The sequence below is a fragment of the Podarcis pityusensis genome (genome assembly GCF_964106645.2).
Source record: "Podarcis pityusensis genome assembly, chromosome: 10".
NCBI classification, from domain to species: Eukaryota; Metazoa; Chordata; class Lepidosauria; order Squamata; family Lacertidae; genus Podarcis; species Podarcis pityusensis.
The window spans coordinates 14,738,762-14,764,768 of record NC_138035.1 but is presented as its reverse complement, the minus strand read 5'-3'; the positions used below and the strand labels follow the sequence as shown (position 1 = coordinate 14,764,768).

Here is a 26,007-nt window from a genome sequence, read left to right as displayed (position 1 = left end):
GTAGTTATTTAGCTCCCAGAGAACCGGGTGGTTACAGGGCATTGACCCGCAAACAGTGCAACAAAACTTAAGGAAGAACAAAACAAGCCATTTAGCACTTTTGGGGGAGGGGTGACATACCTGAGAATTAAAATAATTCAAAGCAGATCATGGTTAATCTACCCCAGAGAAAGTGGGGCAGGGAAGGTGTCAAAGGAACTCATTCTGGATAGCTCAGTTGGTTGGAGTGTGGTGCTCATAATGCCAAGGTTGCAGGTTCGATCCTCTTATGGGACAGAGCCACTTCCGAACTAGAGAAGAGGTGGAGTTGCGGGCTTCATGCCCTCTCCAAGTGTGCGGGGGCTGGCCTAGGGGGAGTGGCCTGGGTTATTTAGCTCCGGCGCGGCCGGGAATCTCCCTCTTTTGCTTCAGCTTCTCCAGTTTCCTACCCTCCCGGCCTTTAAGGTTTTCCTTTGACCTTGCTATGGACCTCAGTTGGTTGCTGTTAAAGGGCCTGGTAGGAATTTTTTCCACTTGGCAAATTGGCACCAGCCACTTGGTTTTTCACCTACCTCGTAGCAAATCGTCACAACTTCCTGGGATTGGCGGTTAGGCATTGGTAGGGGTATTGTTATGTAGATGAAGGGGGGAGGAAGCGCCATCACCTCCCCCAGATTGCGAAGGGTAGTCCAGTAAAGGATTCCGGGGGGGTTTGGCCCTGTCCAAAGCCTATGGAGGTGAGGGCCTAAGGCACGCCCCCAAGCGGTGACCCCGGTGGAGTTCCTAGTTGATGTGCATCAGCAGGACTCCCCCCACTGGTGGTTAACCCTTCTCGGACTTCAAGCAGATGGGCTGAAGCCGGATAGTCAGTTTGGACCAATGCCTAAGCCAATATCGCTCATCACCTGTAACCAATAAAGTTGTGGCCATTTTTTGCCCATTAACCTAAATAATTGTGTCATGTGTCTTTATTTCCATTGGAGGGAGGAGGGAACTCGCCACGCAACTCCATATTCCTGCACTGCAGGGGGGTTAGACTAAATGATCCTCAGAGTCCCTTCCAGCCCTGTTTAGGGAAGCTTTTAATGTTTGATGTAACATAGTATTTTAATATTCTTTTGGAAGCCGCCCAGAGTGGCTGGGGAAACCCAGCCAGATGGGCGGGGTATAAATAATAAATTATTATTATTATTATTATTATTATTATTATTATTATTATAATATGATTCTATAATGACCAGTTGGTTTCTTCTATATGCAATTACCCAGCAGCTGCCAATGTGGGGTAGTGGTTACAGTGCTGGCCCAGGACCAGGGAGAGCAGAGTTCAAATTCCCACCTAGCCATGAAGCTCATCGAATCACCTTTACCTACTGCTCACTCACAACCTCTCCTTCCTCACAGGGTTGTTATGAGGATAAAATGAGGATTTTTGTTCTCTGCATTGTGAAGTTGTATGAAAGGCAGCATCTTAAGATATTATCCCAATAAATAAATGAGAATACAGTGTTTTGTTTTTTTGAAGCTTCTTTCTTGGGACAGGCTGGGAGAAGTAAGCTATATGATTGAGACCGTTTAAGAGGTTTAGAAACAGGGAGGGAAACTAACTTCAACTGCCTTGCATATTAGTAAGATGAACCAACCCTCACGTCTTAAACAAATGCCGTAGGAGTTTCCTCTCCCCCTGAGAAAGGAGCCAGTGTGGTGTAGAGGTTAAAAGGGTGTAGAGGTTAAGAGTACACTCGTAATCTGGGGAACCGGGTTCGCTTCCCCGCTCCTCCACATGCAGCTGTTGGGTGACCTTGGGCCAGTCACACTTCTTTGAAGTCTCTCAGCCCCACTCACCTCACAGAGTGTTTGTTGTGGGAGAGGAACGGAAAAGGAGATTGTTAGCCGCTTTGAGACTCCTTCGGGTAGTGATAAAGCGGGATATCAAATCCAAACTCTTCCTCTCGGTTTTCTCACGCTGAGAATGCTTGCACGAAAACAGAGAGGGAATCTCAGCTCCCGTTGAGACTCACCTGAACATCTCTGTGCTGTACGCTCTGCAAGACCCCGATTCGCCACAGCTTTTCACACCCCATTTCAAGCAGGTTGTATCGATCAGAGCTCCAAAATAAAGAGGCGCGGGAAGTCCGCCTGAAAAGAAGAACCACCAGAAGTGACGTGAGCCTGGCTCGATCTTGGCAACGTGGGGTTTTTTCAGCGAGAGTCAGAAAACGGCCGGGGGTTCATGGTAGACCTTCACATGCAGAAAGTCTTGAGACTTACTGTATTTTTCGCTCTATAAGACACACTTTTTTCCTCCTAAAAAGTAAGGGGAAACGTGTGTGCGTCTTATGGAGTGAATGCAGGCTGCGCAGCTATCGCTGAAGCCAGCACAGCAAGAGGGAGAGCTGCGCAGCGCCTCTTGTTGTGATGCCTTCACAGCAACACACCATGAGGGACGGAAGGGAGCCCTTCCATCCCTCATCCTGCTTCACTGGGAAGCCAGCAGACCAAGAGGCGCTACGCAGCTCTCCCTTTTGCTCTGCTGGGTTCAGCAGAGCAGCGCAGTGCCTCTTCAGCGAAGCGGGAGGAGGAAAATAAGGGGCTCCATAAGGGGTAAGTCTGATCCTCCTCCCTCTTCAACAACATTTGATTCAGAATATTTTTTTTTATTGTTTTCCTCCTCTTAAAAACTAGGTGTGTCGTATGGTCGGGTGCATCTTATAGAGCAAAAAATACGGTAATTCCCAACTTTTCCAGTTTTTTTAAAAAAACAACAACAAGGGAGATAGAGTACAACAGAGGCTGACCTGGAAGAGAAGGAATCTTTGATATCAGTGTGATACATATGAAAAACTCCATCCCCACTACTCTACAGACTTTGTGTCGTCTTTGCCCTTAACTTTAGAACACACTACCTGAAAGCCTGTTTAAAGCAGTGGTTGCCATTGTGGTCACCACCCAAGCGTGCCTTTGTGCCTTCAGAGGCCTTGCCTGGCACCCACAGTGTTCCCTCCTCCCCCACCCCCGGAATTAGCTTTCCAAAAAGCAGTCTATTGTAGGACGTCGGACCCCTGCCTGAAGCCCTGGAGAGCAGCTGCCAGTCAGTGTAGACAATAATGAGGTATATTGGCCAACGTAGAAGGCAGCTCCCTTTGTTCCTTCCTCTGTTTCTGATCTTCAAACAAAAGGAAAGGGAAGAAACATTTACCGAGTGTCCTTCCACAGAAAGCTTCGAAGCCGACAGCAAGGGATTTCAATTCTGGAGAAACCGATCTGAAAAAAACAGGATGCAGAAGTTCAAAAAATTCCCTTCAACATTAATCAGATACACTTTGCTACAATGGCTGCAGTCCAGAAACATTGAAATAAATGGAATGTCGTGGCTCAAAAGGATATGGGGTTGTGTAAGCTGCAGAGCGTTAAATAACTGGAACTGCAAATTTTCAAGGGCAAAACTTACACCTCTCTTGTTAGAAACCAATCAATCCACTGGAATTAAAGAGGCCCAAATGTGCAGAATTTGAAAATCCACAGAAATTATTTCAATAATGCTGATGTTGTTTTGTTCCATGTATTTATTCAGCAAGATTTATATAATGTTTTTTAAAAAACAACAACAACAACCCAACTCTAAGTGGTTTACACAAAATGGTAATAATATTTTTATTATAAAATATAAAATTACCTTTATTATAAAATATAAAATTACCTTTATTATAAAATATAAAATTATCTTTATTATATTATTTTATTATAAAATAAAACACTTTTTTAAAAAAACAACAACAACAGTCTGCGTAATGAAATTATCAAAATATACCGTAGTCAAAATCTACAGCTTTGAGAAGAAAGATCTATGATGAAATTGCAAACAGATTCCTCCCAGGCTTGGAACATACATTATGTGGCACTTGTGAAAGTGCTAATTCCACAAATCAAAGTGCTTTAAGAGGCATGTGTGGGATAAGTCAATCCTTCCAGCACATCCGTTCCAAGCTCTTGATGTCTTTATACATTAGCAGTAACATCTTGATTTTGTCCCAGTAACAAAGCAGCCAGTCTAGAATGTTGCCCAGTAGCAAATTGGCCAGCTCATGAGAGGAGAAGACTCCCTTGAAAAGACCCTGATGTTGGGAAAGATGGAGGGCACAAGGAGAAGGGGACGACAGAGGACGAGATGGTTGGACAGTGTTCTCAAAGCTACCAGCATGAGCTTGACCAAACTGCGGGAGGCAGTGGAAGACAGGAGGGCCTGGTGTGCTGTGGTCCATGGGGTCACAAAGAGTCGGACATGACTAAATGACTAAATAACAACAAAGCAAATTGGCAGGCACTGAAAATCTTTGAGAGCAGATTCCCACTGCAGCCTTCCACGCTAACTACACTTTCCAGACCAAGTGTAATGGAACAGAGAGCAATTTAGCCATCGCCTTGTGCCAGAGCCTTGAAGAACACAACTAAAAATGACCAAAACAGGACTTCCGGGGGCGGCGCGAACGGCAATGGCGGTCCTCTTCTGAACGGGAGAGGAGGCTCCACAGACATCGGGTCGTCCGCTACGGCGAAGCGGAGACCCACTTCGGAAAACCACAGGCGGCAAGAGCCTGTGGTCTTGAGGCTCGGGGGGCGCCTTAAGCGACCCTCCAAACGCTAAAGGAACCCCGTAAGGGGCTCCGGAGCGTGGAGGGGGGTTGCGGCGCTGAGAGCCGTTTCACAGTCTGCGGAGCGAAGCCGCGCTGCTGCTGCCGGTGAGCGCTGATCCCTTTTCCTGTCAAATTCGGATTCGGAACGAAAACCAACTTACTCGTGAGTAAAGACTGAATCACTTGAAATTAGAGATTTCAAATTAAAAGATCTGAACTTGGTTGAACTTGGCTGAGAGCGGAGAGACGTGGAAACAGGAAGTCCGTCTTCCGCTGCCATTGAACTTGAAAAAAGCAATTAGCTGGAGGAGTGGAGGCTGAAAGAAAGAGCTTTTAAACTTTACAGATCTAAGCATCCACTGAACCTGCAATCTAAAGTAAAGATCCTAAGTTAAAGACTTGGAATTATTATTTGCACTTGACTTTCCTCCCTTTATTGGATTACAATCAAAAGGTGAAACCCAGGGTCCGGAGCTGCCTGAGCTTTGAGAGACTGAGCTGTCAGTACTGCAGATTTGGATATTGTATATTGGAACTTGCAACAATCTGAGGGTATTGAGACCTTCTAATTTGAAACATTCTTTTTGGAGACAAGTAAGCACTGTTTGTAACAAAGTGATTATTTATCAACTCTGCTAAATATTTGTATCTGAAGGTTCCTGGATACTAAATTAGACTCTGAAAGACATTTTAAGCTCCCTCTAGAGGATTGGATTAAAACAGTGACTTTACATTTACATTTACTTTCGATTCCCTTGCTGTTTGCTTGCTCTGGGCCTTTCCATTCCCATGGGAATAACTCAGTGTGACCTTGACTGATAGATAACGTTGGAATGAGTGGCACAAGAAGAAGAGGAAGAGTTAGACAAACAACTTTGACAACTCTAACCTCAGCCTCGCAGACACGCAGATCATCTGTACCTACTTTGCCCTCAGAAGTAGAAGTAGAAGAAGTTGCCTCGTCACAGGCAAAAGAGGGAGAGGGTGAAATAGAGCAGTTACAATTGGAAGATATGGCCTCAGGAGCATCTGCTTCTGTTTTAGACAAAATTTTTGAAAAATTGGAAGCTTTGGACAAGAAAGCAGATGAGCAATCAGCAAAGATTGACAAAAATACAGAATGCCTAAATAAATTAACTATACAAGTGGCACAGAACACACAGGCAATTGGACAGTTAACGGAGGCCACAGCAGAAAATCGGAAATTGGCTGAGGATACCAGACAAAAATTAGAAAATTTAGAACAAGAGGTAAGACCACTCACCAAACAAGTTGGGGAACATCAGATTTATCTTTCTATGATAGAACTGCGAAATCGTGAGAATAACTTGAGGATTAGATCACTACAAGAGGCAGAAGAAGGAAATCTAGCTGAGTTTTTGACCAAAGAATTCTCCAAGTTCTGGAATTTGGAGGAAAAGGACTTCAAAATTGTGTCAGCTTTCAGACTTGGAAGATTTACAAAGAAGGAGAGGCCCAGAGACTGTTTGATAACATTGAGATCAAAGGAGGAAAGGGACAAGATTTTGGGCCTACACTACGGAAAGTCACTGGAGGTTTTGGACAGAAGAATTGAAATTTACAAAGATATTCCAAGACAACTGTTGGATCTTAGAGCCGCCTACTCTGAACTTGCCAAATTACTAAGGAGCAACGCAATTCCATTTAGGTGGGAATTCCCCCAAGGAATATCTTTTACCTTTAGAGGGAGAAAGGTTAAAATCAGAACATTGGAAGAGAGAGACAAATTTCAGTCTACACACGGAGAGGACCTTCAAAAAGGAATTGAACTACCTTCTGGGCCTGGGGCAACGCCAGCACCAACACCAGCACCTGGGGAACCTGAAGATCCAGTGAAGATACCACCCCTGGAGAAATAACCAGATCAATTCAGGATGTCTCTGCAATTGTTGAGTTGGAATATTAATGGTTGTAACATTCCGGAAAAAAGGAAGAAAATATTCCATATATTAAAAAAAGAACAATTGGACATTATTTGTTTACAAGAAACACATGTGACGAGGCTCCACAGAAAAGTGTTAATAAATAAAAGACTGGGCCAGGAATTTGTATCGTCGGACAAAGTTAAGAAGAGAGGCGTGGTGATATATGCAAAAGAGAGCCTGTCACCCAAATTCTTATTTAAAGATGAACATGGAAGAATTTTGGCTATTGAGATACAACACCAAGGAGAGAAATTGTTGATATTAGGAATCTATGCACCTAATGAAGGGAAATCGGAATTTTACAAGAAGCTGCAGGAGACAATGCTGGATTATCTGGACTACAACAACATCATAATGATGGGAGATATGAATGGGGTCGTATCAACTAACATGGACAAGTCACAAAGTCAAAATGTTACAAAAGACGGCAGACTACCTAAAACCTTTTTTGAAATGACAGACAATATGGATTTGATTGATATTTGGAGGACAAAGAACCCACTAGGAAGAGAGGGAACATTCTTTTCTGAAGCCCAACTGACCTGGACAAGAATCGACCAAATATGGATATCTAGAGGCCTGGCACCTAAGGTCAGAAAAGTGGAAATCTGCCCAAAGACCTGTTCCGACCATAATGCAGTAAAGATGGATATGACACTACTACCAACTGGATCCTTTAGATGGAAGATGAATGACAATTTGTTCAGAGATCAGGAAATTATCAAGAAGGCCCAAAAAGTTTTGAAGGATTACTTTGAGATAAATATGAATACTACGGTGGAAAAAAGAATCGTCTGGGACGCAAGTAAAGCTGTAATGAGGGGATTCTTGATACAACAGAATGCAGTAAAGAAAAGAACACAAAATGAGAAAAAAGATAAGATCTTGGATAAAATAAAAGAATTAGAGAAGAAGTTAAGAGTGAACCCGAAGTCACAGCCAACTCTGAGAGAAATTAAACTTTATCAAACACAATATTCTAAACTGATAAACCAGGAAATCGAATGGAAGGTTAAACTAATGAAACAAAAAACGTTTGAGTCGGCGAATAAATGTGGAAAACTGCTAGCTTGGCAGTTGAAGAGAAGACAAAGATTAAATACGGTTACAAACTTAGAGATTGAAGGAAAAAACATTCAGAATCCAGTGGACATCAGAAAGTGTTTCCAGAGATACTTCAAAAAACTATACACCCAAGGGCCGCAAGACGAAGTTGAGATTAAACAATTTTTGGCAAAAAATGGACTATCCAAATTGTCACAAGAAAATAGGACAATCCTGAATTCTAAAATAACACGACAGGAGATTGAACAAGCCATTCAGAACATGCAACTTGGCAAATCTCCAGGGCCAGATGGGCTGACCTCCAAGTACTATAAGACATTAAAAGACTATTTGATACAACCGTTGATGGAGGTCAGCAATGAAATTATGGAGGGGAATAGGGCACCGGAGTCGTGGAAGGAAGCGTTTATCACATTAATACCAAAGTCGGAAGCTGAAAAGACACAACTTAAGAACTACCGTCCCATCTCCCTTCTAAATGTGGATTACAAAATATTTGCATACATTTTGGCAAGTAGATTTTAAAAAGTTCTGAATGAAGTAATCCATAAGGACCAGGCTGGCTTTCTCCCAGGTAGACATTTGTTTGCTAATACAAGGAACATTATTGACATTTTGGAACTTTTGCAAACAGATATAAATACAAAAGCAGTTTTAATTTTTATAGATGCGGAGAAGGCCTTTGACAATATCTCCTGGAAATTTATGATGGGAAATTTAAAAGAGATGGGAGTGGGACGGGGTTTTGAGAATGGGATTGAGGCGATATATTCAGAACAGAAAGCTAAATTGATAGTTAATAATGTGGTTACAGAAGAGTTCAAAATTGAAAAAGGGACACGACAAGGTTGCCCTATCTCCCCTTTGTTATTCATTTCGGTTCTGGAAGTGCTATTGAACATGATTAGAGGGGATCGGTTGGTGGAAGGAATTCAGGTCGGACAGAAACAATACAAATTAAAAGCTTTTGCAGATGACCTGGTTTTGACCCTGCAGAAGCCAGAGCCTAGTACGAAAAGAGTATTACAACTGATTAATGACTTTGGTCGGGTGGCTGGATTTAAATTAAATAAACAGAAAACTAAGGTTTTGGGAAAAAATTTGACTGATACAGAGTCAGAACGGTTTCAGAATGAGACGGAACTTAATGTGGTTAAAAAAGTAAAATACCTAGGGGTAAACATAACAGCAAAAAACCTAAGTCTATTTAAGGATAATTATGAAAAATGTTGGGTAGAAATTAAGAGAGACTTAGATAGTTGGTCAAAATTGAAACTTTCTTTGTTAGGCCGAATTGCTGCTATCAAGATGAATGTATTGCCAAGGATGCTGTTTTTATTTCAAACACTTCAGGTTTTGGACAAGACGGAGTGCTTTCAGAAGTGGCAGAGAGATATTTCTAAGTTTGTCTGGCAGGGCAAAAAGCCCAGAATTAAGTTTAAGATATTAACTGATGCAAAACAAAGAGGGGGCTTTGCCCTGCCAGACTTAAAGTTGTATTATGAAGCTGCAGCGTTTTGCTGGCTAAGAGACTGGCTACTTCTTGAAGACACTGATGTGTTGGATTTGGAAGGGTTTAACAATGCTTTCGGATGGCATGCATATTTGTGGTATGACAAGGTTAAAGCAAATAAGGCCTTTAAGAACCATATTGTCAGAAAATCACTGTTTAATGTCTGGACAAAATATAAAGACTTGCTGGAAAATAAAACCCCAAGGTGGCTTTCACCTTTGGAAGCTAAGGCCCGAAAAAGACCCAATATGGAGGCCAAATGGCCAAAATATTGGGAAATTCTAGAAAAAGATGGAGACAATTGGAAACTGCAGAGTTTGGAGAAAATGAAGGATAAAGTGCGAGATTGGTTACATTACGCTCAGATTAAAGAAGTTTTTAAAAATGACAAGAAATTAGGGTTCCAGGTGGAGAAATCGAAAATAGAAACAGAATTGTTAGAACCTAAGAGTAAGGTACTTTCAAGGATGTATAACTTGCTGTTAAAATGGAACACACAAGACGAAATGGTTAAATCGGCTATGATAAGGTGGGCGCAGGACATTGGGCATAACATTATGTTTGAGGACTGGGAAAGGTTGTGGAGTACTGGATTGAAATTTACTGCATGTAACGCTTTGAAAGAAAATGTAATGAAAATGATATATAGATGGTATATGACCCCAGTCAAACTTGCAAAAATTTACCACCTGACTGACAATAAGTGTTGGAAATGTAAAGAGTGTGAAGGAACATTCTTCCACCTCTGGTGGACTTGCCCTAAAGTGAAGGCGTTCTGGGAAATGATTTATAATGAACTGAAAAAGGTATTTAAATATACCTTCACTAAGAAACCAGAGGCCTTTCTTTTGGGTATTGTCGGCCAAGGGGTGGTAAGGAAGGACCAGACATTTTTTATGTATGCAACAACAGCAGCAAGGATACTACTCGCAAAGCATTGGAAAGCTCAAGATCTACCCACACTGGAAGAATGGCAGATGCAACTGATAGACTACATGGAACTGGCCGAGATGACCGGCAGAATTCGAGACCTGGGAGAAGAGAGGACTGAGGAGGATTGGAAGAAATTTAAGAACTATTTACAAAAATATTGCAATTTGAGTGAATGCTAAACAGGACGCTAGATCAATATAACTGAGCACCACTAAACTTAGATGATTTTAAGAAAATAAGTGAGATTGAGAAAATATAACTCTTTTTGAGAAGTAGAAGATTATGAAACATAGAAGGGATATAAGATTGCAAATAAGATAATAAATTGCTGACAAAATGCTATAACGATGAAAGTGGGAGCGGGAGATGTGAGGAAGTCCAAAGAAAATGTGAAATTATGTCAAGATATATGTTACATTGTTTATTATGTGTATTGTTATTGTAAAACCCAATAAATTTCTATAAAAAAAATAAAAATAAAAATGACCAAAACACCCAATATACGTACTTCAATAGAAGTAAACCTAAAAAAACAGAACACAGCAAACCGGCAGCTTAAACAGTAAAAACAGCAATAGGAAGCCGCACCACAGGCCAAAGTGCCACGGTGACAACCAACATTAATGGAACCAGACTGAAGAATACCACCAACAGCAGTAGCAAATAAAAGATGTTAAAATCATTCCAAGGCTTGAAACAAAAGGCTCTGCCCAGTGCCCAGAGAAGATGTCAAAGTGAACACCTGGTGGGCCTCTTTGCTGGGAGCCACCACTGAAAAGGCCCTGTCTCATGTCGTAAGCCTCCTGGCTTGCCTCTTAACTATTGGTGCTATTTCCAAGCATGTCTGAGCCGGGGCAACTGGGGAGAGGCAGGCAGGCAGGCAGGTAGGAGAAGCATGCGGTGGGAGGCAGGCAAGCAGGCAAAAACTTCTTGTGAGCTCACAGAGAGAAAGAGGCGAGCAAGTGGGCAGTTGTGAAGGGGAGGCCTGCACCCAGTTGTGCATGGCAGAAGAAGATGCTCTCCACAGCAATTCAATCCTATGCTCTAAAGAGCACCTTTGAATATAAACCTTAGGGCCCTGGTAGTTTGTAGAAGATTTTTGAAATCCTGATTGTAAACGCCTTTAGGAAAAGTTAGCAAAACGGCTATATTTTGTCCTAGATTTCAGCTGCTAGCATTCAAATTTTCAGTGATGCACCCCCCACCAACGTTGGCTACAATTATTATTATTATTTTCAAACAGAAAATGGCACCTTTTTTTGCAATCCAGGGGCATTCTGCAAAAGCAACCGCTGAAATACAGGAGATTTGATGAACTGTGCTACGGAGCTGACCTGCCCCAAAACTTGATGGAGACAAACAGGGGGATTTTTAAAAAATGTGCTCACCTGAACATAATCATGTACGTCGGAGTTCCTCCCAAGGAAAAACCAAACGCAAATAAGAATGTCAAGGCTAAGAAATAAGGGAAGCTTTTAGTACAACTATCCCTTGGGCATTGACCCAAAACTGCCGATAGATTTCCAGGACCCGAAACTCCCACACAACTGCAGTTGTGAAATACCTGCGAGAGAGAAGAGGGTGTGCGTCATTATCAGGGTGCCTTGCATTTTTTCACATTCCGCACCTCCGCTCCCTGTGGATTTTCCCCTGTGGGCAAAACATTTGGTACAAGATGTCCTGAACCCATTGCAGTCTATCTAGTTGAAATGAAATACTTTATTGTCACTTGTACAACTTGTATACAGTGAGATTACATGAGCACCCCCCACTCAGCTCTCTTAGTCTTAATTCCCCTTGTTTACTGACGTACACCCACCAAACCTGGAAGTCAGTTGCCCTGTTGTTATCTTTTCATTCAGCAGCCTAAGAGCCCACCAATAGAAGCTGTTCTTTACCCTGTTGGTGCGACTAATCATGCTTCTATATCTTCTGCCCGAGGGCAGGAGATCAAGAAAGTGCCGGTCAGGGTGTGAATTTTCCTCACTCTCCTGAGGCAACGTTCTTCCGCTATTTCATCCAGAGGACTCATGGGACAGCCCATAATATCTTGTGCTGTATTCAACACCCTCTGTAGGCACTTCCTATCAGTTGATGTCAAACCAGCGTGCCACACCGTGATGCAGTATGAAAGGACACTTTCTGTTGTGGACCGGTAGAAGGAGGTCATCAAATGTTGATTGACATCGTTCTTCCGCAATACTCTGAGGAGATGGAGTCTCTGTTGGGCTTTCTTAGCCACCTGGGTTGTATTGATTTTCCAAGTAAGGTCTTCACTGAGATAAACTCCTAGGAATTTAAAGGAAGAGACTCTCTCCACACAGCCCTCCCCGATGTACAGTGGGGCTAGTTCTCCCCTCTTCCTCCGAAAGTCCAACACCATCTCCTTTGTCTTGCTTACATTAAGGTGCAAGTTAATATTTTACATACTCCAGAGCCAAAATAGAGAGAACTATACCGCATATCTGCCAACTGTCCTGTTTTAAGCAGGGCATCCTGGAATCACAGAAGCCAATCCCAGCTTCTGTTTGCATCCCAAGATATCCTTTTTTTTTTTTTTTTGTCTGGCGCTCTGGCACGAGTCCTCATGTCAGAACACCGGACCAAGTGACCCTCACTATGGTGCAAGTCAGCAGCGTTGCCAGAGGGTAGGACCCAAAGGATTCAAAATACAAGGAAGGAGATTCCAACCAAACTTTAGGAAGAACCTCCTGACAGCAAGAGCTGTTTAGCAGTCAAATGGACTGCACATCAGAAGGCGGCAGACTCTCTTTCATTGGAAGGTTTTAAGCTGAAGTTGGATGGTCATCTGTCAGGGAGTCTCCAGCTGTGATTTCTGTGTTGCAGGACGTTGGGCCAAATGAAACTTGGGGTCCCTTCCAACTCTATACAATCCTACGAACGCATGAACCTCTTAAGAAGCAAACCTACAAACAGGTATCTGCGCTTACCATATCTTTTCCACTTCCCACTGATGCTTTGCAGCCAGCTAAACATGCGCTCATGTAGGTGACCCCGTTGCTTCCACAAACGGGATCCCAGTGGCTTGTATCACAGCTGCAGTCCGAGTTGCAGGCAGCTAATGATACTTCCTTAGAGAAGGATGGTTCTTTGATGCTAAAGGGAACAGAAGCAAAGCCTTCAGGGAAAAGGAAAACAAGGCCAACACACACATATACACAGTCAGATGGGTGGGGTACAAGTAATAAATTGTTATTGCTGTTATATCTGCATTTTGCATGTTTTCTCAAATACAACCCATTTTTGCATGTTAGTTTCACCAATTTATTTTATGCAACAAAATTCATATACCAAAAATTCATATACCAAAATTCATTTATGCAACAAAATTCATATACCACCTGATAGTGATGAAACTTCTAAGTCGGTGGTTCTCAACCTGCTGGTCCCCAGATGTTGTTGGACTACAACTCCCATCATCCCTGAGCTAGCCTTGCTAGCTAGGGGTGATGGGAGTTGTAGTTCAACAACATCTGGGGACCCACAGGTTGGGAAAGGCTGCAAAGTGGTTGACAAAAAAGCAAAACATCAGTAAAAGATAGTTAGCATGCATTCTTATGCACATTTTACCCTCCTATATGCTCTGAGCCTGGTTTTGGCTGGGGAGGGCAGGGTATAAATAATAATAGTAATAATAATAATAATAATAATAATAATAATACTGAAATGCACTGTAAAATTCAGAGTGACACCATGATGGCTGCATGTTAGTTCTCGTGTACGTTTGGGTAAGTTCCAGCCAGGTAGATTCACCATTAAATGCGAACTCAGGAGACCGTAGATGAGTAGATGAGCAACAAGTAGACAGCAGAGGAGCAGGCATGAAGAGACATCCCCAGCAGATGGTACTCAGTTAGATCATTATTCTTTATTAAATTTGTATATCACCCATCATCTGAAGATCACAGGGCAGTTCACAACATAAAATTCTCCAACGGACTGAGTCAGTATAATATGGAATTTCCCGCCCCACAGTCCCAAAAATGAATACCGCAACTTACCCAGAGTAGTTGATGTTCAAGCCAGCCACCTGGAGGTCTTTGCAGTTGAATGCAAAGTAAAGCAGATTAAGTAGGAAGGTAATCAGAAAAGTGACACAGGCAAACTTCGCCATAGTTGTCACTTGCATCTTGAACTTCTTGATGATAAAACCTCCAAGGAACAGTCCCACAATTGTAGCAGGTAAAAGCAACACACCTAGAAAAAGAAAAGGGAACATTGACATAGGTTGCATGTGCTTACACACACACACACACACACACACACACGTGCGCACACACACACTTACCCCAGCAAGCCAGAAACGCAACAACAAAGAGAGGAGTTTACCTACCAATATAGAAGATGGCGTTTGAAACAGGTATGTTAAATTGCTGTTCCATAAACTTTGGCTCATATGTTATCATGCCAACGACAGAATTGTACAGAAGGACAATGAGGAGTAAATAGACCAGGAAGATGGTGTTTCCAAGTAGCTTCTTCAAAGTGGGGAAGAAATCTGGAAAGGAAATATAATATATCCATGTCTAAAATAAACATCAGCAAGTGTATTTGCAGAGGAAAGGCTTATGATTATCTCTATTGTCATCCTCGGGATCAAAAGCCATTGCTGATTCTGTCTACTGCTGAGACTAATTTACATTGCCTAGATTTGTGTGTGTGTGTATTCAGATTTGTTACTTCAGATCTGCAGTGGTGCCTCAGGTTAAGAACTTAATTCATTCTGGAGGTCCGTTTGTAACCTGAAACTGTTCTTAACCTGAGGTACCACTTTAGCTAATGGGGCCTCTCGCTGCCGCTGCACAATTTCTGTTCTCATCCTGAAGCAAAGTTCTTAACCCGAGGTACTATTTCTGGGTTAGCGGAGTCTGTAACCTGAAGCGTCTGTAACCTGAAGCGTCTGTAACCCAAAGTACCACTGTAGTTGTAAATTGTACAGATGGGAGAGAGGAACGCAGTGTGTAAAATGGTTCCATTCAGCAAATTGTTAGTTAACCGTCTAGAGGGGTTGGGAGCTGGGGGCACTGTTATACAGTGGTTTCGCTCCTTCCTCCTGGGCCGTGTTCAGAAAGTGGTGGTGGGGGATGAGTGTTCAGACCCTTGGGCCCTCACTTGTGGGGTGCCTCAGGGTTCCGTCCTCTCCCCCATGCTTTTTAACATCTATATGAAGCCGCTGGGAGAGATCATCAGGGGGTTTGGACTGGGTGTCCATCAATATGCAGATGATACCCAGCTCTACCTCTCTTTCAAATCAGAACCAGTGAAGGCGGTGAAGGTCCTGTGTGAGTGCCTGGAGGCGGTTGGAGGATGGATGGCGGCTAATGGATTGAAGTTGAATCCTGACAAGACAGAAGTACTGTTCTTGGGGGACAGGGGGCGGGCTGGTGTGGAGGACTCCCTGGTCCTGAATGTGGTAACTGTGCCCCTGAAGGACCAGGCGCATAGCCTGGGAGTCATTTTGGACTCACAGCTGTCCATGGAGGCGCAGGTTAATTCTGTATCCAGGGCAGCTGTCTACCAACTCCACCTGGTACGCAGGCTGAGACCCTACCTGCCCGTGGACTGTCTCGCCAGAGTGGTGCATGCTCTAGTTATCTCCCGCTTGGACTACTGCAATGCGCTCTACGTGGGGCTACCTTTGAAGTTGACTCGGAAACTACAGCTAATCCAGAATGCGGCAGCTAGACTGGTGACTGGGGGCAGCCGCCGAGACCACATAACACCGGTCTTGAAAGACCTACATTGGCTCCCAGTACGTTTCCGAGCACAATTCAAAGTGCTGGTGTTGACCTTTAAAGCCCTAAACGGCCTCGGCCCAGTATACCTGAAGAAGGAGCGTCTCCACCCCCATCGTTCTGCCCGGACGCTGAGGTCCAGCGCCGAGGGCCTTCTGGTGGTTCCCTCATTGCGAGAAGCAAAGCTACAGGGAACCAGGCAGAGGGCCTTTTCGGTAGTGGCGCCCGCCCTGTGGAACGCCCTTCCATCAGATGTCAAAACGATAAACAACTACCTGACATTCAGAAGACATCTTAAGGCAGCCCTGTTCAGGGAAGTTTTTAATGTATGATATTTTAGTGTTTTTTGGTTTCTATGGAAGCCGCCCAGAGTGGCTGGGGAAACCCAGCCAGATGGGCGGGGTACAAATAATAAATTATTATTATTATTATTATAACTCTTCTTAATGAGTTTTAAGTGAAGAATGTTAAGGATATGATCTAGGTCTGGGGCTAAAATTTGAGAAGACCTCCTCAGAGGATGGAGCCCATGGCAGATACCAGCATGTACCGGGAACCAGGGCAACTTGAGAGGAATCCTGGGACCACAATTCATGAAGGTACCCCACCCAGGAAACCAGCGGAACTGGGTGACTATATGTACCCTGACTCAAGTTACTGCTCCTCCATCTGCTTTACATGCAGAAGGTCCCAGGTTCAATCCTTAGCATCTCCAGGTAGGGCAGGAAGAAAGCCACAGGAGAGCCACCCCCAATCTGTGTAGACAATACTAGATGGACCAGTGCTCTGACTCAGTAGAAGGCAGATTCCTGTGTTCCTTCCTGACATGCTTACATGGACATCTGCTTACAAAAAGAGACCATGGAGACCAATTATCTGAATCACCACACATTTTTCACCACAGATCACGTCTGTTTTCAAAATAGTAGGGGTGAGTGCCAGTTGTTAATAAAAGGGATCGTGACCTTCCAATAATATTTGGGGTGTATGTTTATACTTTAAATTGCAATCACCCCAGAATAAGGACACTGTGTTTCTGGTCTACAAATCCCATCATCCCTGAGCACTAGCCATGTTGTGGGAGTTGATGGGAGCTGGAGTCTAGAAACATCTGGAGAGTCAAGTTTCCCTAGTCCTGTTCTATTTTGTTTAAGGAGATGAGCGCATTGCAAAAGTGGGCCACCCACCGAGCCGATTGCTCTTAAGAAGCTCGACATTAACTAGTGAAGGAGAGCCAGAGGAGGAGGAGGAGGAGGAGGAGGAGGAGGAGGAGGAGGAGGAGGAGATTCAGCAGTCAACCTTTTGTTGCTTTGGAGATCTTCAGCCGTGGTGGTTTTGGAGATTCTGTTTTGCCACAGCTATCCTTGGAGTTTCCGTAAATGTCACCCGACTTCTTAATTATCCTTTCTTCTCCTTGTTTTGGCAAAGAGTAAGGCAGGAACCAGAAAGGGAAGGAGGCCACAATGCTGATGGCTCCACATAACAGTATTCCAAGCCACCAGGCACCAACCCAACGCACATCCTTAGAATTTATTGTCAGTGTATCTGGGAGAAAAGGACAGAGATTGAACTTTTAGCCTCTTTAAATGGAAAAAAAGATGATCTACATCTTTTGCTCTACTTTGCTTATTCATCACTGCAGTTCTCAGTTGGCTCCCAGTTTGACCTTTCACCTCTCCACTGTATGGTCCAGCTGATAAAAAGTTAGATGTGGACCTAAAAGATCTAAACTGCAATCACAGCTCAGTCATGAAAACCATGGGTGATTTTTCAGGCATATTGTAAGAACTTCAGAAAAATCCTGCTGGATCAGACCAAGGGCCTATTGAGTCCAGCATCCTGTTCTCACAGTGGCCCACCCAATGTCTTTGGGTGCGTAGGCACAAATGCAATAGCACCCTTCCAGCTGTGATCCATACCCACTGATATTCAGAAATCAGTGCCTCAGTGGGAAAAATAAAAAAAATCCTTCCAGTAGCACCTTTAAGACCAACTAAGTTAGTTCTTGGTATGAGCTTTCGTGTGCAAGCACACTTCTTCAGATACACTGAAACAGAAGTTGCCAGATCCTTCTATATAGTGAGAAGGTGGGGAGGGGTATTACTCAGAAGGGTGGTGGGAATGGGAGATTGGCAGATAGCTGAGATGAGCCTGCTGACGACTCTTAACGACTGTAATAGGTCTTACAGGAAAAGGCAAGGGGTGAGAAGGTGAGAAATGGCTTAGTCATGTATAATGGGATAAGAATCCAATGTCTTTGTTCAAACCAGGTCTCTCCATGGTTTTAAGTTTGGTAATGAGTTGCAATTCAGCAGCTTCTCTTTCCAGTCTATTTCTCAAAACAAAAAAAATCCTTCCAGTAGCACCTTTAAGACCAACTAAGTTAGTTCTTGGTATGAGCTTTCGTGTGCAAGCACACTTCTTCAGATACCCACACACTTCAGATAAGTGTGCTTGCACACGAAAGCTCATACCAAGAACTAACTTAGTTGGTCTTAAAGGTGCTACTGGAAGGATTTTTTTTGTTTTGACTATGGCAGACCAACACGGCTACCTATCTGTAACCAGTCTATTTCTGAAATTCCTTTGTAGTAAAACAGCTACTTTGAGATCTTGTATAGAATGTCCTGGGAGATTGAAGTGTTCTCCTACTGGTTTCTCTGTTTTGTGATTCTTGATGTCAGATTTGTGTCCATTTATTCTTTGGCGTAAGGTTTGGCCTGTTTGTCCAATATAGAGAGCTGAAGGACACTGTTGGCATTTGATGCCATACACAATGTTAGATGATGAGCAATTGAATAGTCCCGAGAAAATGGATTAGTTCAGTGGGAAAATAGTTCAGTGGGAAAAGGGATTGACCATTCAGCCACAATAGGAATTGTAGCTATGGGAGGGGAATGAAGGTCTCAGCACTGTTAACAAACTACAGCTCCCAGGATTCTTTAGGGGAAGCCATGGCTGTTTAAAGTGCTATAATATTGCTTCAAATGCATGGGGCAGATGGGGCCTAAGAGACAAGCTAAGTGGAGGTAACACTGTAGGAAGTGAGGAATTTAGGAGATGGAGGGTGTTAGCGCCAGAGGAGGGTTAAGAGGGTAATATCCAGCAACTGGAGAGATTGTAGGAGAATGTACTTAAAACCACAAATGGGAGTTTAGTTTAGTTTAACAGGGAGTCTGGGCAGGAAGCCTGAAATTTATTTGTGTGCAATAGTAAATCTTCCAGGAAGTGTCTATAGATGATAATACACAGCTTTCCTCTGATGGAAGAGAGCTGGTTGGATGCTGGGCTTGTCCACACCACAGCAAAATGTGGAACTGCACCTTCCTGTCTCCCCAGTAATGTAAGGACATCCACAAGACATCCTACACACCCCAGTGTTGTCCTGGAACTTCCACCCTTTAAATGCAGGGCTTTTCAATCTTGGCCATTGCAGATCTTCCAAGGATAGGAAAAGCCCACATTCCCAGGAAGGTCTGGGACAAAACTGGGATGGGGAAGGGCGTCCTATGATTACATCCCCCTACATTAATGGTGAGAGTAAAGAGGTGCAAATCCACATTTTGGTTCTGCAGGTGGAGAAGCTCTCTGAGAACCTTAATTTTGTGAATTCCTAACAGGCCCTTTCTGCATCATGGGATGAAGTCACTGGAACCCAAAGCCTTGCCCACCTTCTTCAGTCTTCTGATGGCTGTGGTCCTTTGCTGAGACAATATTTTCCAGAGCTCAGGGCTCCAGAAGGACCTACTGGGGGTTGTCTAGGGTCTGGCCTGACAATTGCTAGCAAGCCACAGCAGGACAATTGGCACTCAGCACTCGCTGGACAGGAGAGTCAACGTTAACAGAGACAAAACACTGGATACGGTTATGCGTATTTGTTCCTTACCAGTATCTACCAGTCCAATGTCAACCCACAGATTAGCACAGTAGGATCCAAGCAGAAAGCCAGCTGAGGGTCCAAACATTCCCAGCGCTCTCACTATTCCTGTAAAAGATCACACGGCAGCACAGTGACTTATTTACAGCGCATGGTGAAGAAGATTATCTATGAAGAGAAGAGGCGATCTTTGGGCATGCTACTCTCTGCCAGGGTAGAAGGCTGGGCAAAAGTCTGGGTCATTTGCTGTCTGCATTGCAGAACAGGGTGGGGAACCAGAGTGGCCTGCCAGGGCCCCTCTCTGCCCTACCAGAATGCAATCCCAACCTGATCAAAGACCCAGAATGCAATCCTATATATGTCTCATCTGAAAGAAGCCCTAGAAGTTCAGTGGATCAATTCTTCCAGGTAAGTGAAAGTGGGAATGCAGCCACAAGTCTTTGGGAAAGGCTGTGTTGAGACCTTCAAAAGTGGAGTGAATCTCCATCCAATTACACAGGTGTTGTTGTGTTTTGGGGACAGGGAGTGTTTTTTTGCAACTGGGGTTCTGGGGAAAAAGAATGGTAAAGGTAAAGGGACCCCTGACCATTAGGACCAGTCGTGGCCAACTCTGGGGTTGCGGCGCTCATCTCGCTTTACTGGCCGAGGGAGCCGGTGTACAGCTTCCGGGTCATGTGGCCAGCATGACTAAGCCGCTTCTGGCGAACCAGAGCAGTGCACGGAAATGCCGTTTACCTTCCCGCCGGAGTGGTACCTATTTATCTACTTGCACTTTGATGTGCTTTCGAACTGCTAGGTTGGCAGGAGCAGGGACCGAGCAACGGGAGCTCACCCCGTCACTGGGATTCAAACCGCCAACCTTCTGATCAGCAAGTCCTAGGCTCTGTGGTTTAACCCACACCGCCACCCGCATCCCTAAAAAGAATGGTAGTCTCCACTAAAAACCATCATCTCGCTCCAATCCCAGGTACCCCACCTTGGAGCAATGCTATGCTATGACTCGGATCTAATCCACACCATACATTACTCCTCCCTTGATTATTATTTTTAGGGAAGCAGTTTTTCAATGTGTTGGGAATGGCTGCTTCTTTGGGGGAAACCATGTGTCATTCTGGGATAGAAAGGATGGCAGCTAGCAATTGCAGGCCACTGTGAGGCTCTCCACTGCTACCCAATGATAGTTCCCCCAATTTTATTTTTCCAAAACCTGACAAAATGCTTTCTTTGATCAAAACCTGCAAATGAGGCAGGGAGGAGGCCCTTTCCTCTTCACACAAATTTTGCTCACTTTTTTATCTGTTCAGTTTGCCTTGGTGGTTGATATGCATTCTTAAGCTGCCTTGTGACTGAGAAGGCACAAATATTTTAAACCAGAACATAAACAGCCTTACGATATTTTAAAGCAACCAAGAAACAGCCAAGAGCTGGTAAGACAATGCAGACCTTCAGAAGGCTGCTTTTCAACCCAGTTCTGATCTTTAATGGGATGGGATCGCCTCGCTTATTTTACCTATGTAAAAGGCCGAGTTTTGTTCCGTGGCAAAATCATCGATGTACGACAGCCCCAGGGGCATCACGGGAGCTTCACCGATTCCACGAAGAATATTCCCAGCAAGGACAAACAGCCACAGGTAGGAGCTCGTCGATTTTTCACAGCCTGTGGGCAAAGGATGGCACACAGCTTGGTGAACGAATCTGCTGTGCCCTATTCGTTTTCCTTTGCAGGGCTATTGGCAGCTTCAAAGGGTCAGGGGGGTAGAGATGCAAACTGCAGAGGTGGCACAGAGCAAAAGGTGGATAGATTCCACCACCAGTGCCACTGCCGTGCCATTGTACCCATGAAATCTAGAGCACCTGTCTCACAGAATTGTAGAGATGGAAGGGCAATGCAGGAATCTCAGCTAAAGCACCCATGGCAAATGGCCACCCAACCTCTGCTTAAAAACATCCAAGGAAGGAGAGTCCATGGATCACAGCATCTGCTGTGGCTGCAGAGACCAATAACTCGTAACTGCTGCCTCCTGTGTTGTTTTTGCTGCCTTAGCATCACCAAAGTGACCTCCCCAGGGCACAAGCCTGGGCAGTGTGTATGGAGGTCCTGGGCTGCCCAGATGACAAGACTCCCCTCTCAGCCTCAGTGATGTGGTCCAAAGGAAAGCAGAGCAAGATGTTTGGCACCAGCTTGGCTGCCGGAGCTGCCGGAAGGAGGCATACAAAGCACCATCCAACCAGCTTAGGGACTTCGGGTTTGCGTAGGGCAGGGGTCGGCACAGCTTACCGGGCATGGGCTGGATCACTCCTGTGGCGATCCTCAGTAATAATAATAATAATAATAATAATAATAATAATAATAATAATTTATTATTTATACCCCGCCCATCTGGCTGAGTTTCCCCAGCCACTCTGGGCAGCTTCCAATCAAGTGTTAAAAACCATGGGCCGGACCAGCACAGCACAACACTGAAAATCACGTCTGTGCATGTCCACGGTGCCGGAAATTGCACCTGCACGATTTTCAGCGTCTGGGCATACGCAGAAGCGATTTCTGGAACTGTGGACATGCGCAGACGTGAATTTTGGCATCTGGGCATGCACAGACGTGATTTCTGGAGCCGCGGAAGACAGTCCCTGCGCCATGCTGCACCAGTTTAGTGCAGTGCGCAGGGACTTGCTGAATGAGCGGTTCGGTTTGGGGGCAGCTTGTGGGCCCTTGGGCTTTAGGTTGCCAACCCCTGGCGCACAGTTAGCTCCTTAGCCTTTTCTTCTCCTGATGATGTCTCTCAAGGCAGCAGGTATAGAGTGCATACACATTTTTTAATGGCAGGAATGGGAAATGACTGGCTTGGGTGTCAAATGTGGCCCACCAAGTGACTCTCCCCAGGCCACAACCCATCGCTGTCTGCCTTGCATCATCCATGGGTGTTTTTGCCTGTGTGGAATGTGTCCTTGAACTCTGATCACGCTTCTTGCTTGCCTGGGTGGAGGATACAGGCGTGTGTTGGTGTGCGTGTAGAAACTAGCCTACTGTACAGAGGTGCAATGAGCATTTGTTGTTCTGCCCTCTTTTGCCTCACCCACCCAATTGCATGCTTCTGCTTAGTGACCAAAGGCTGGGACAGCAGCAAGAACAACTACAAAAACAAAGTCAAAGAGATAAAGAAGAAGAAAAGTTGTTTGTACTATCACTATTCCATGAGCACTGAATGTGCTGAGACTTCATTGAGTCTTTTGCTTTTGTTTCCCCCTGCAGATCTGTTTCCCGACTTTTTATTTTGGTTTTTTATATTCCTGTAAACCTTGGAGTTCCCCATAAGTCTGCTTGTTCCCCAGTGACCTGGTTCTGGCTTAAATCCTGCCGGCTCTCAGCCATCTAAGTTTGCTGTTAGAAAAAGGGAGCTTGTAAAATGCACTGTGGACACTCGACCAGCTGAGTTCTCAGTTAAAGAGAATGACGATGGGAAACAGATTTTTCAGCTACAGATGTTCAATGCCAGCCAAACCTGGACACTGAAAACTGAAATCCTTGGTCTGGCAAGCAATATTGAAGAAGAGGAACTGTAATAGCAACTGTAGCAGCAGTGGAGGGCATAAATCGATTGTAACTGCTGGTCTGGATGATACCCAGCAGTCCTTTCCAAAGATGCAATCCTGTATCCTGTGCAGGTAGGATGTATAAGAGGAAACCTGGTAAACAGGTCTATCTAGTTCCTTTGCTAAGGGAATAGTCATACTGTAGCTGTCCAGTTAAGTACCACAGAGTGCCATAGAGACAAATGGGTGGGCCTTTCCTCACCTCACTTGGCTCAAGCCACGTCAATCCTAGGATGGAGAACAATAGGCCAAGTGGAGCTGTGTGAGTTTTGGCTGGAGCTGGAAGCTGGATACCCAAAGTAGAGGCTTGGGGCTAACCAGATGAGGAAGCAAGATCAGTTAGGGTGTGAATGCTGTGAGCTCCTCCATACCATGCTTGGGTTGTATAGATGTGCAAATAAAGGCATATATCCCAAAGACACCCGCATTTCCAATGGCGTTCACTTGGGTAAGCACAGAAATCGCTGAAGTCTCTTGCTGCTCAGAGATCAATGTGCGTTCAGCAATACATTTAAAGCACATTCAAAACACACACATACACCCCAAAGAATTCCAAGAACTGTAGTTTGTTAAGGGTGCTGGTAATTGCAGCTTTATGGGGTAAACTACAGATCCCTTGATTTTGAGGGGTTGGGAGGTGTTTGGTTTGAATGAATGGTGCATATGCAACCATCGTTTCATACAGGGGTAGTTCTCTTATGGCTACAATAGAGACTGATATTAGAGGGCTGTTGCGAGAGAATATGAATTGTTCAGCCTGGAAAATCACAGTACCAGTTGCTACATAAAGAGGTGTTGGTGGCATAAGGCCATCCAGCAACCTGCCCAAAAGGTGTCAGGGCATGAGAGAGACTAATAAGTCTACATGATAAAATTATGCCCTGCATCTCTTCATGTGCACACCAAGAGACTGGGGCACAGCTCACCTCGGGAGCCACCAAAGTTTTGCTTACCAAGAGCACTTGCATTTTGAAAACTTTCCAAGTCGTCTATCACATGGAGGGGAGGAATGGTTGTTGAGCAAGCCGACACACTCGCAGAAGAATTGGTCACAGAAACCGCAATGCTCTTGTAATTGTAACTTTAAAAAGAAGAAGAAAGAAACAAATGCCGTGTGATGGAAACGTGGAAGGGTTTAAAAATATTTGTTAATAATAGCAATGATGATGATGATGATGATACTATTAATACCCTTTAATTCTGAGTGGTACATAGGAGCACAGGGAGCTGACTTATATTGAGTTAAAGCATTGTATCCATCTAGCTCAGCAGGCAGGATGTTCCTCCCAGCCCGACCCAGAAATGCCGCTGAAAATTGAACATGGTATCTTCTGCATGCGAAGCAGATGGTCTACTACAACCCTATTGGCAGCTGCTTTGTGAGGCAATGAGACAATTGATGGTTGCTTCATGGCAAATGGTGCAATGTCATAAGAATGATGCACTGCTCTTTTCCAAAAAGTTAGGAAAAGTTATTTATTTAGTTATTTACTAATTTTATGTCCTGGTTTCCTTGCGGGAGCAGTGCCATCGCAACCAGACTTTGGGGCCTATGCCCATGACCTCACAACCAAGGCTTCTCGACAACAGCCCAAACGCTGCCATGCCCAACGGCTATCCTTGATATTTGGTATGCCCAAACTTCTCCAGCAGAGCCCCAATGAAGAGTGTGATATCCAAGCATCCACTGCCAACAACGCAGGGCCAAAACAAATGTCTGCGCTGCCCAGCAGAAACTCTCCGAGGCTTCAGATACGGTTCACTCCACTCAGTCCAACTCTGAGATGCTGAGAATTGATCTGCTGCTTAACTATAGTCCTTCCCTCTACAAAGCATTCACAACACTCTCAACCGCTGTTTGATGCTCATCTGTCTTGGCCCATGGACCACCCTCCCTGATGACAGGCATTTCACTGGGGATGCTAATGTTGGTAATTGTTAATGCTCTACTTACCGCCCCATTATGAAGTGAGGCACAATCGACACAAATGATCCCATGGACATGATGAGGCACCCAACCGCAATCACCTTTGGACGATGAACTTTTGGCCCCAGGTAACTCACCAAGATCAGCACCAATAAGTTTCCTACATCAGGAAAAGAGATGTGATGAATTCTAGGGTGGGGGTGGGGGTGGTTCAGAGAAACTACAGTAGTTTCCCTCCTGTGAGGGGGCGTGGGAAGGAAATGGGTATACCTATCTCAAAGCTTCCATCGATCAGTCCGACCACAAATGATGGGATTTCAAATCTCCTCTCAATCTGAGTCATCACACTCTTCATGTAGCTTCCCGTAAATGCTTTGGAGAAGAAGGAAAACGACAGCGCCCCGAGGAATATCTGGGGTGAACACAAAGGAAAACGTGAGTTGACAAAGGAGCTATTGTCTCAAGATAATATAACATCTCAACCACAGAGATAAAAACAGACAAGTCTCTGGCCTCAAGGAGCTTACAATTTAATATGCGGAAGGAAAATAGAGGGAGACAAGGCTAGGGACCATGCTTTTGAGCCATCTGGAATTTTGTGGCCATTTGTTGCAGAGAAAGGGAGGTTTTTACCTTTAGCTTTGAAACAGGGAGACATGCTCTCTTCACCAGGCTTTTGTCCAAGAATGGGGGGTTGTCTTTAGCTTGCTGCAGAACCATTTTTCCATCCATGATGCCAATCTTCTAGCTCGGGAACACAGACCGTTCTGTCTGGGGGGGGGGGGA

At 44.5% G+C, this 26,007-nt stretch overlaps 1 protein-coding gene across 3 annotated transcripts in view; it reads right to left on the bottom strand.

Moving 5' to 3' along the window:
* The window catches only part of LOC308486247 (solute carrier organic anion transporter family member 1C1-like), a 37,808-nt gene that overhangs the window by 2,454 nt on the left and 9,347 nt on the right, over positions 1-26,007 (bottom strand). For 2 of the 3 annotated variants that reach the window (XM_081022841.1, XM_081022839.1), the window contains exons 2-14: positions 25,855-25,988; positions 25,492-25,633; positions 25,249-25,381; positions 24,248-24,375; positions 21,214-21,360; positions 19,713-19,811; positions 17,126-17,371; positions 14,425-14,589; positions 14,093-14,288; positions 13,022-13,187; positions 11,459-11,634; positions 3,179-3,243; positions 2,001-2,118 (exon numbers count right to left, since the gene is read on the bottom strand). In XM_081022841.1, the coding sequence (XP_080878967.1) occupies positions 2,001-2,118; positions 3,179-3,243; positions 11,459-11,634; positions 13,022-13,187; positions 14,093-14,288; positions 14,425-14,589; positions 17,126-17,371; positions 19,713-19,811; positions 21,214-21,360; positions 24,248-24,375; positions 25,249-25,381; positions 25,492-25,633; positions 25,855-25,953 (1,880 nt within the window). In that variant the 5' untranslated portion in view covers positions 25,954-25,988. Of the gene's footprint in view, positions 1-2,000; positions 2,119-3,178; positions 3,244-11,458; positions 11,635-13,021; positions 13,188-14,092; positions 14,289-14,424; positions 14,590-17,125; positions 17,372-19,712; positions 19,812-21,213; positions 21,361-24,247; positions 24,376-25,248; positions 25,382-25,491; positions 25,634-25,854; positions 25,993-26,007 lie in introns of all 3 variants that reach the window. The other variant, XM_081022840.1, reaches the window with a different exon arrangement.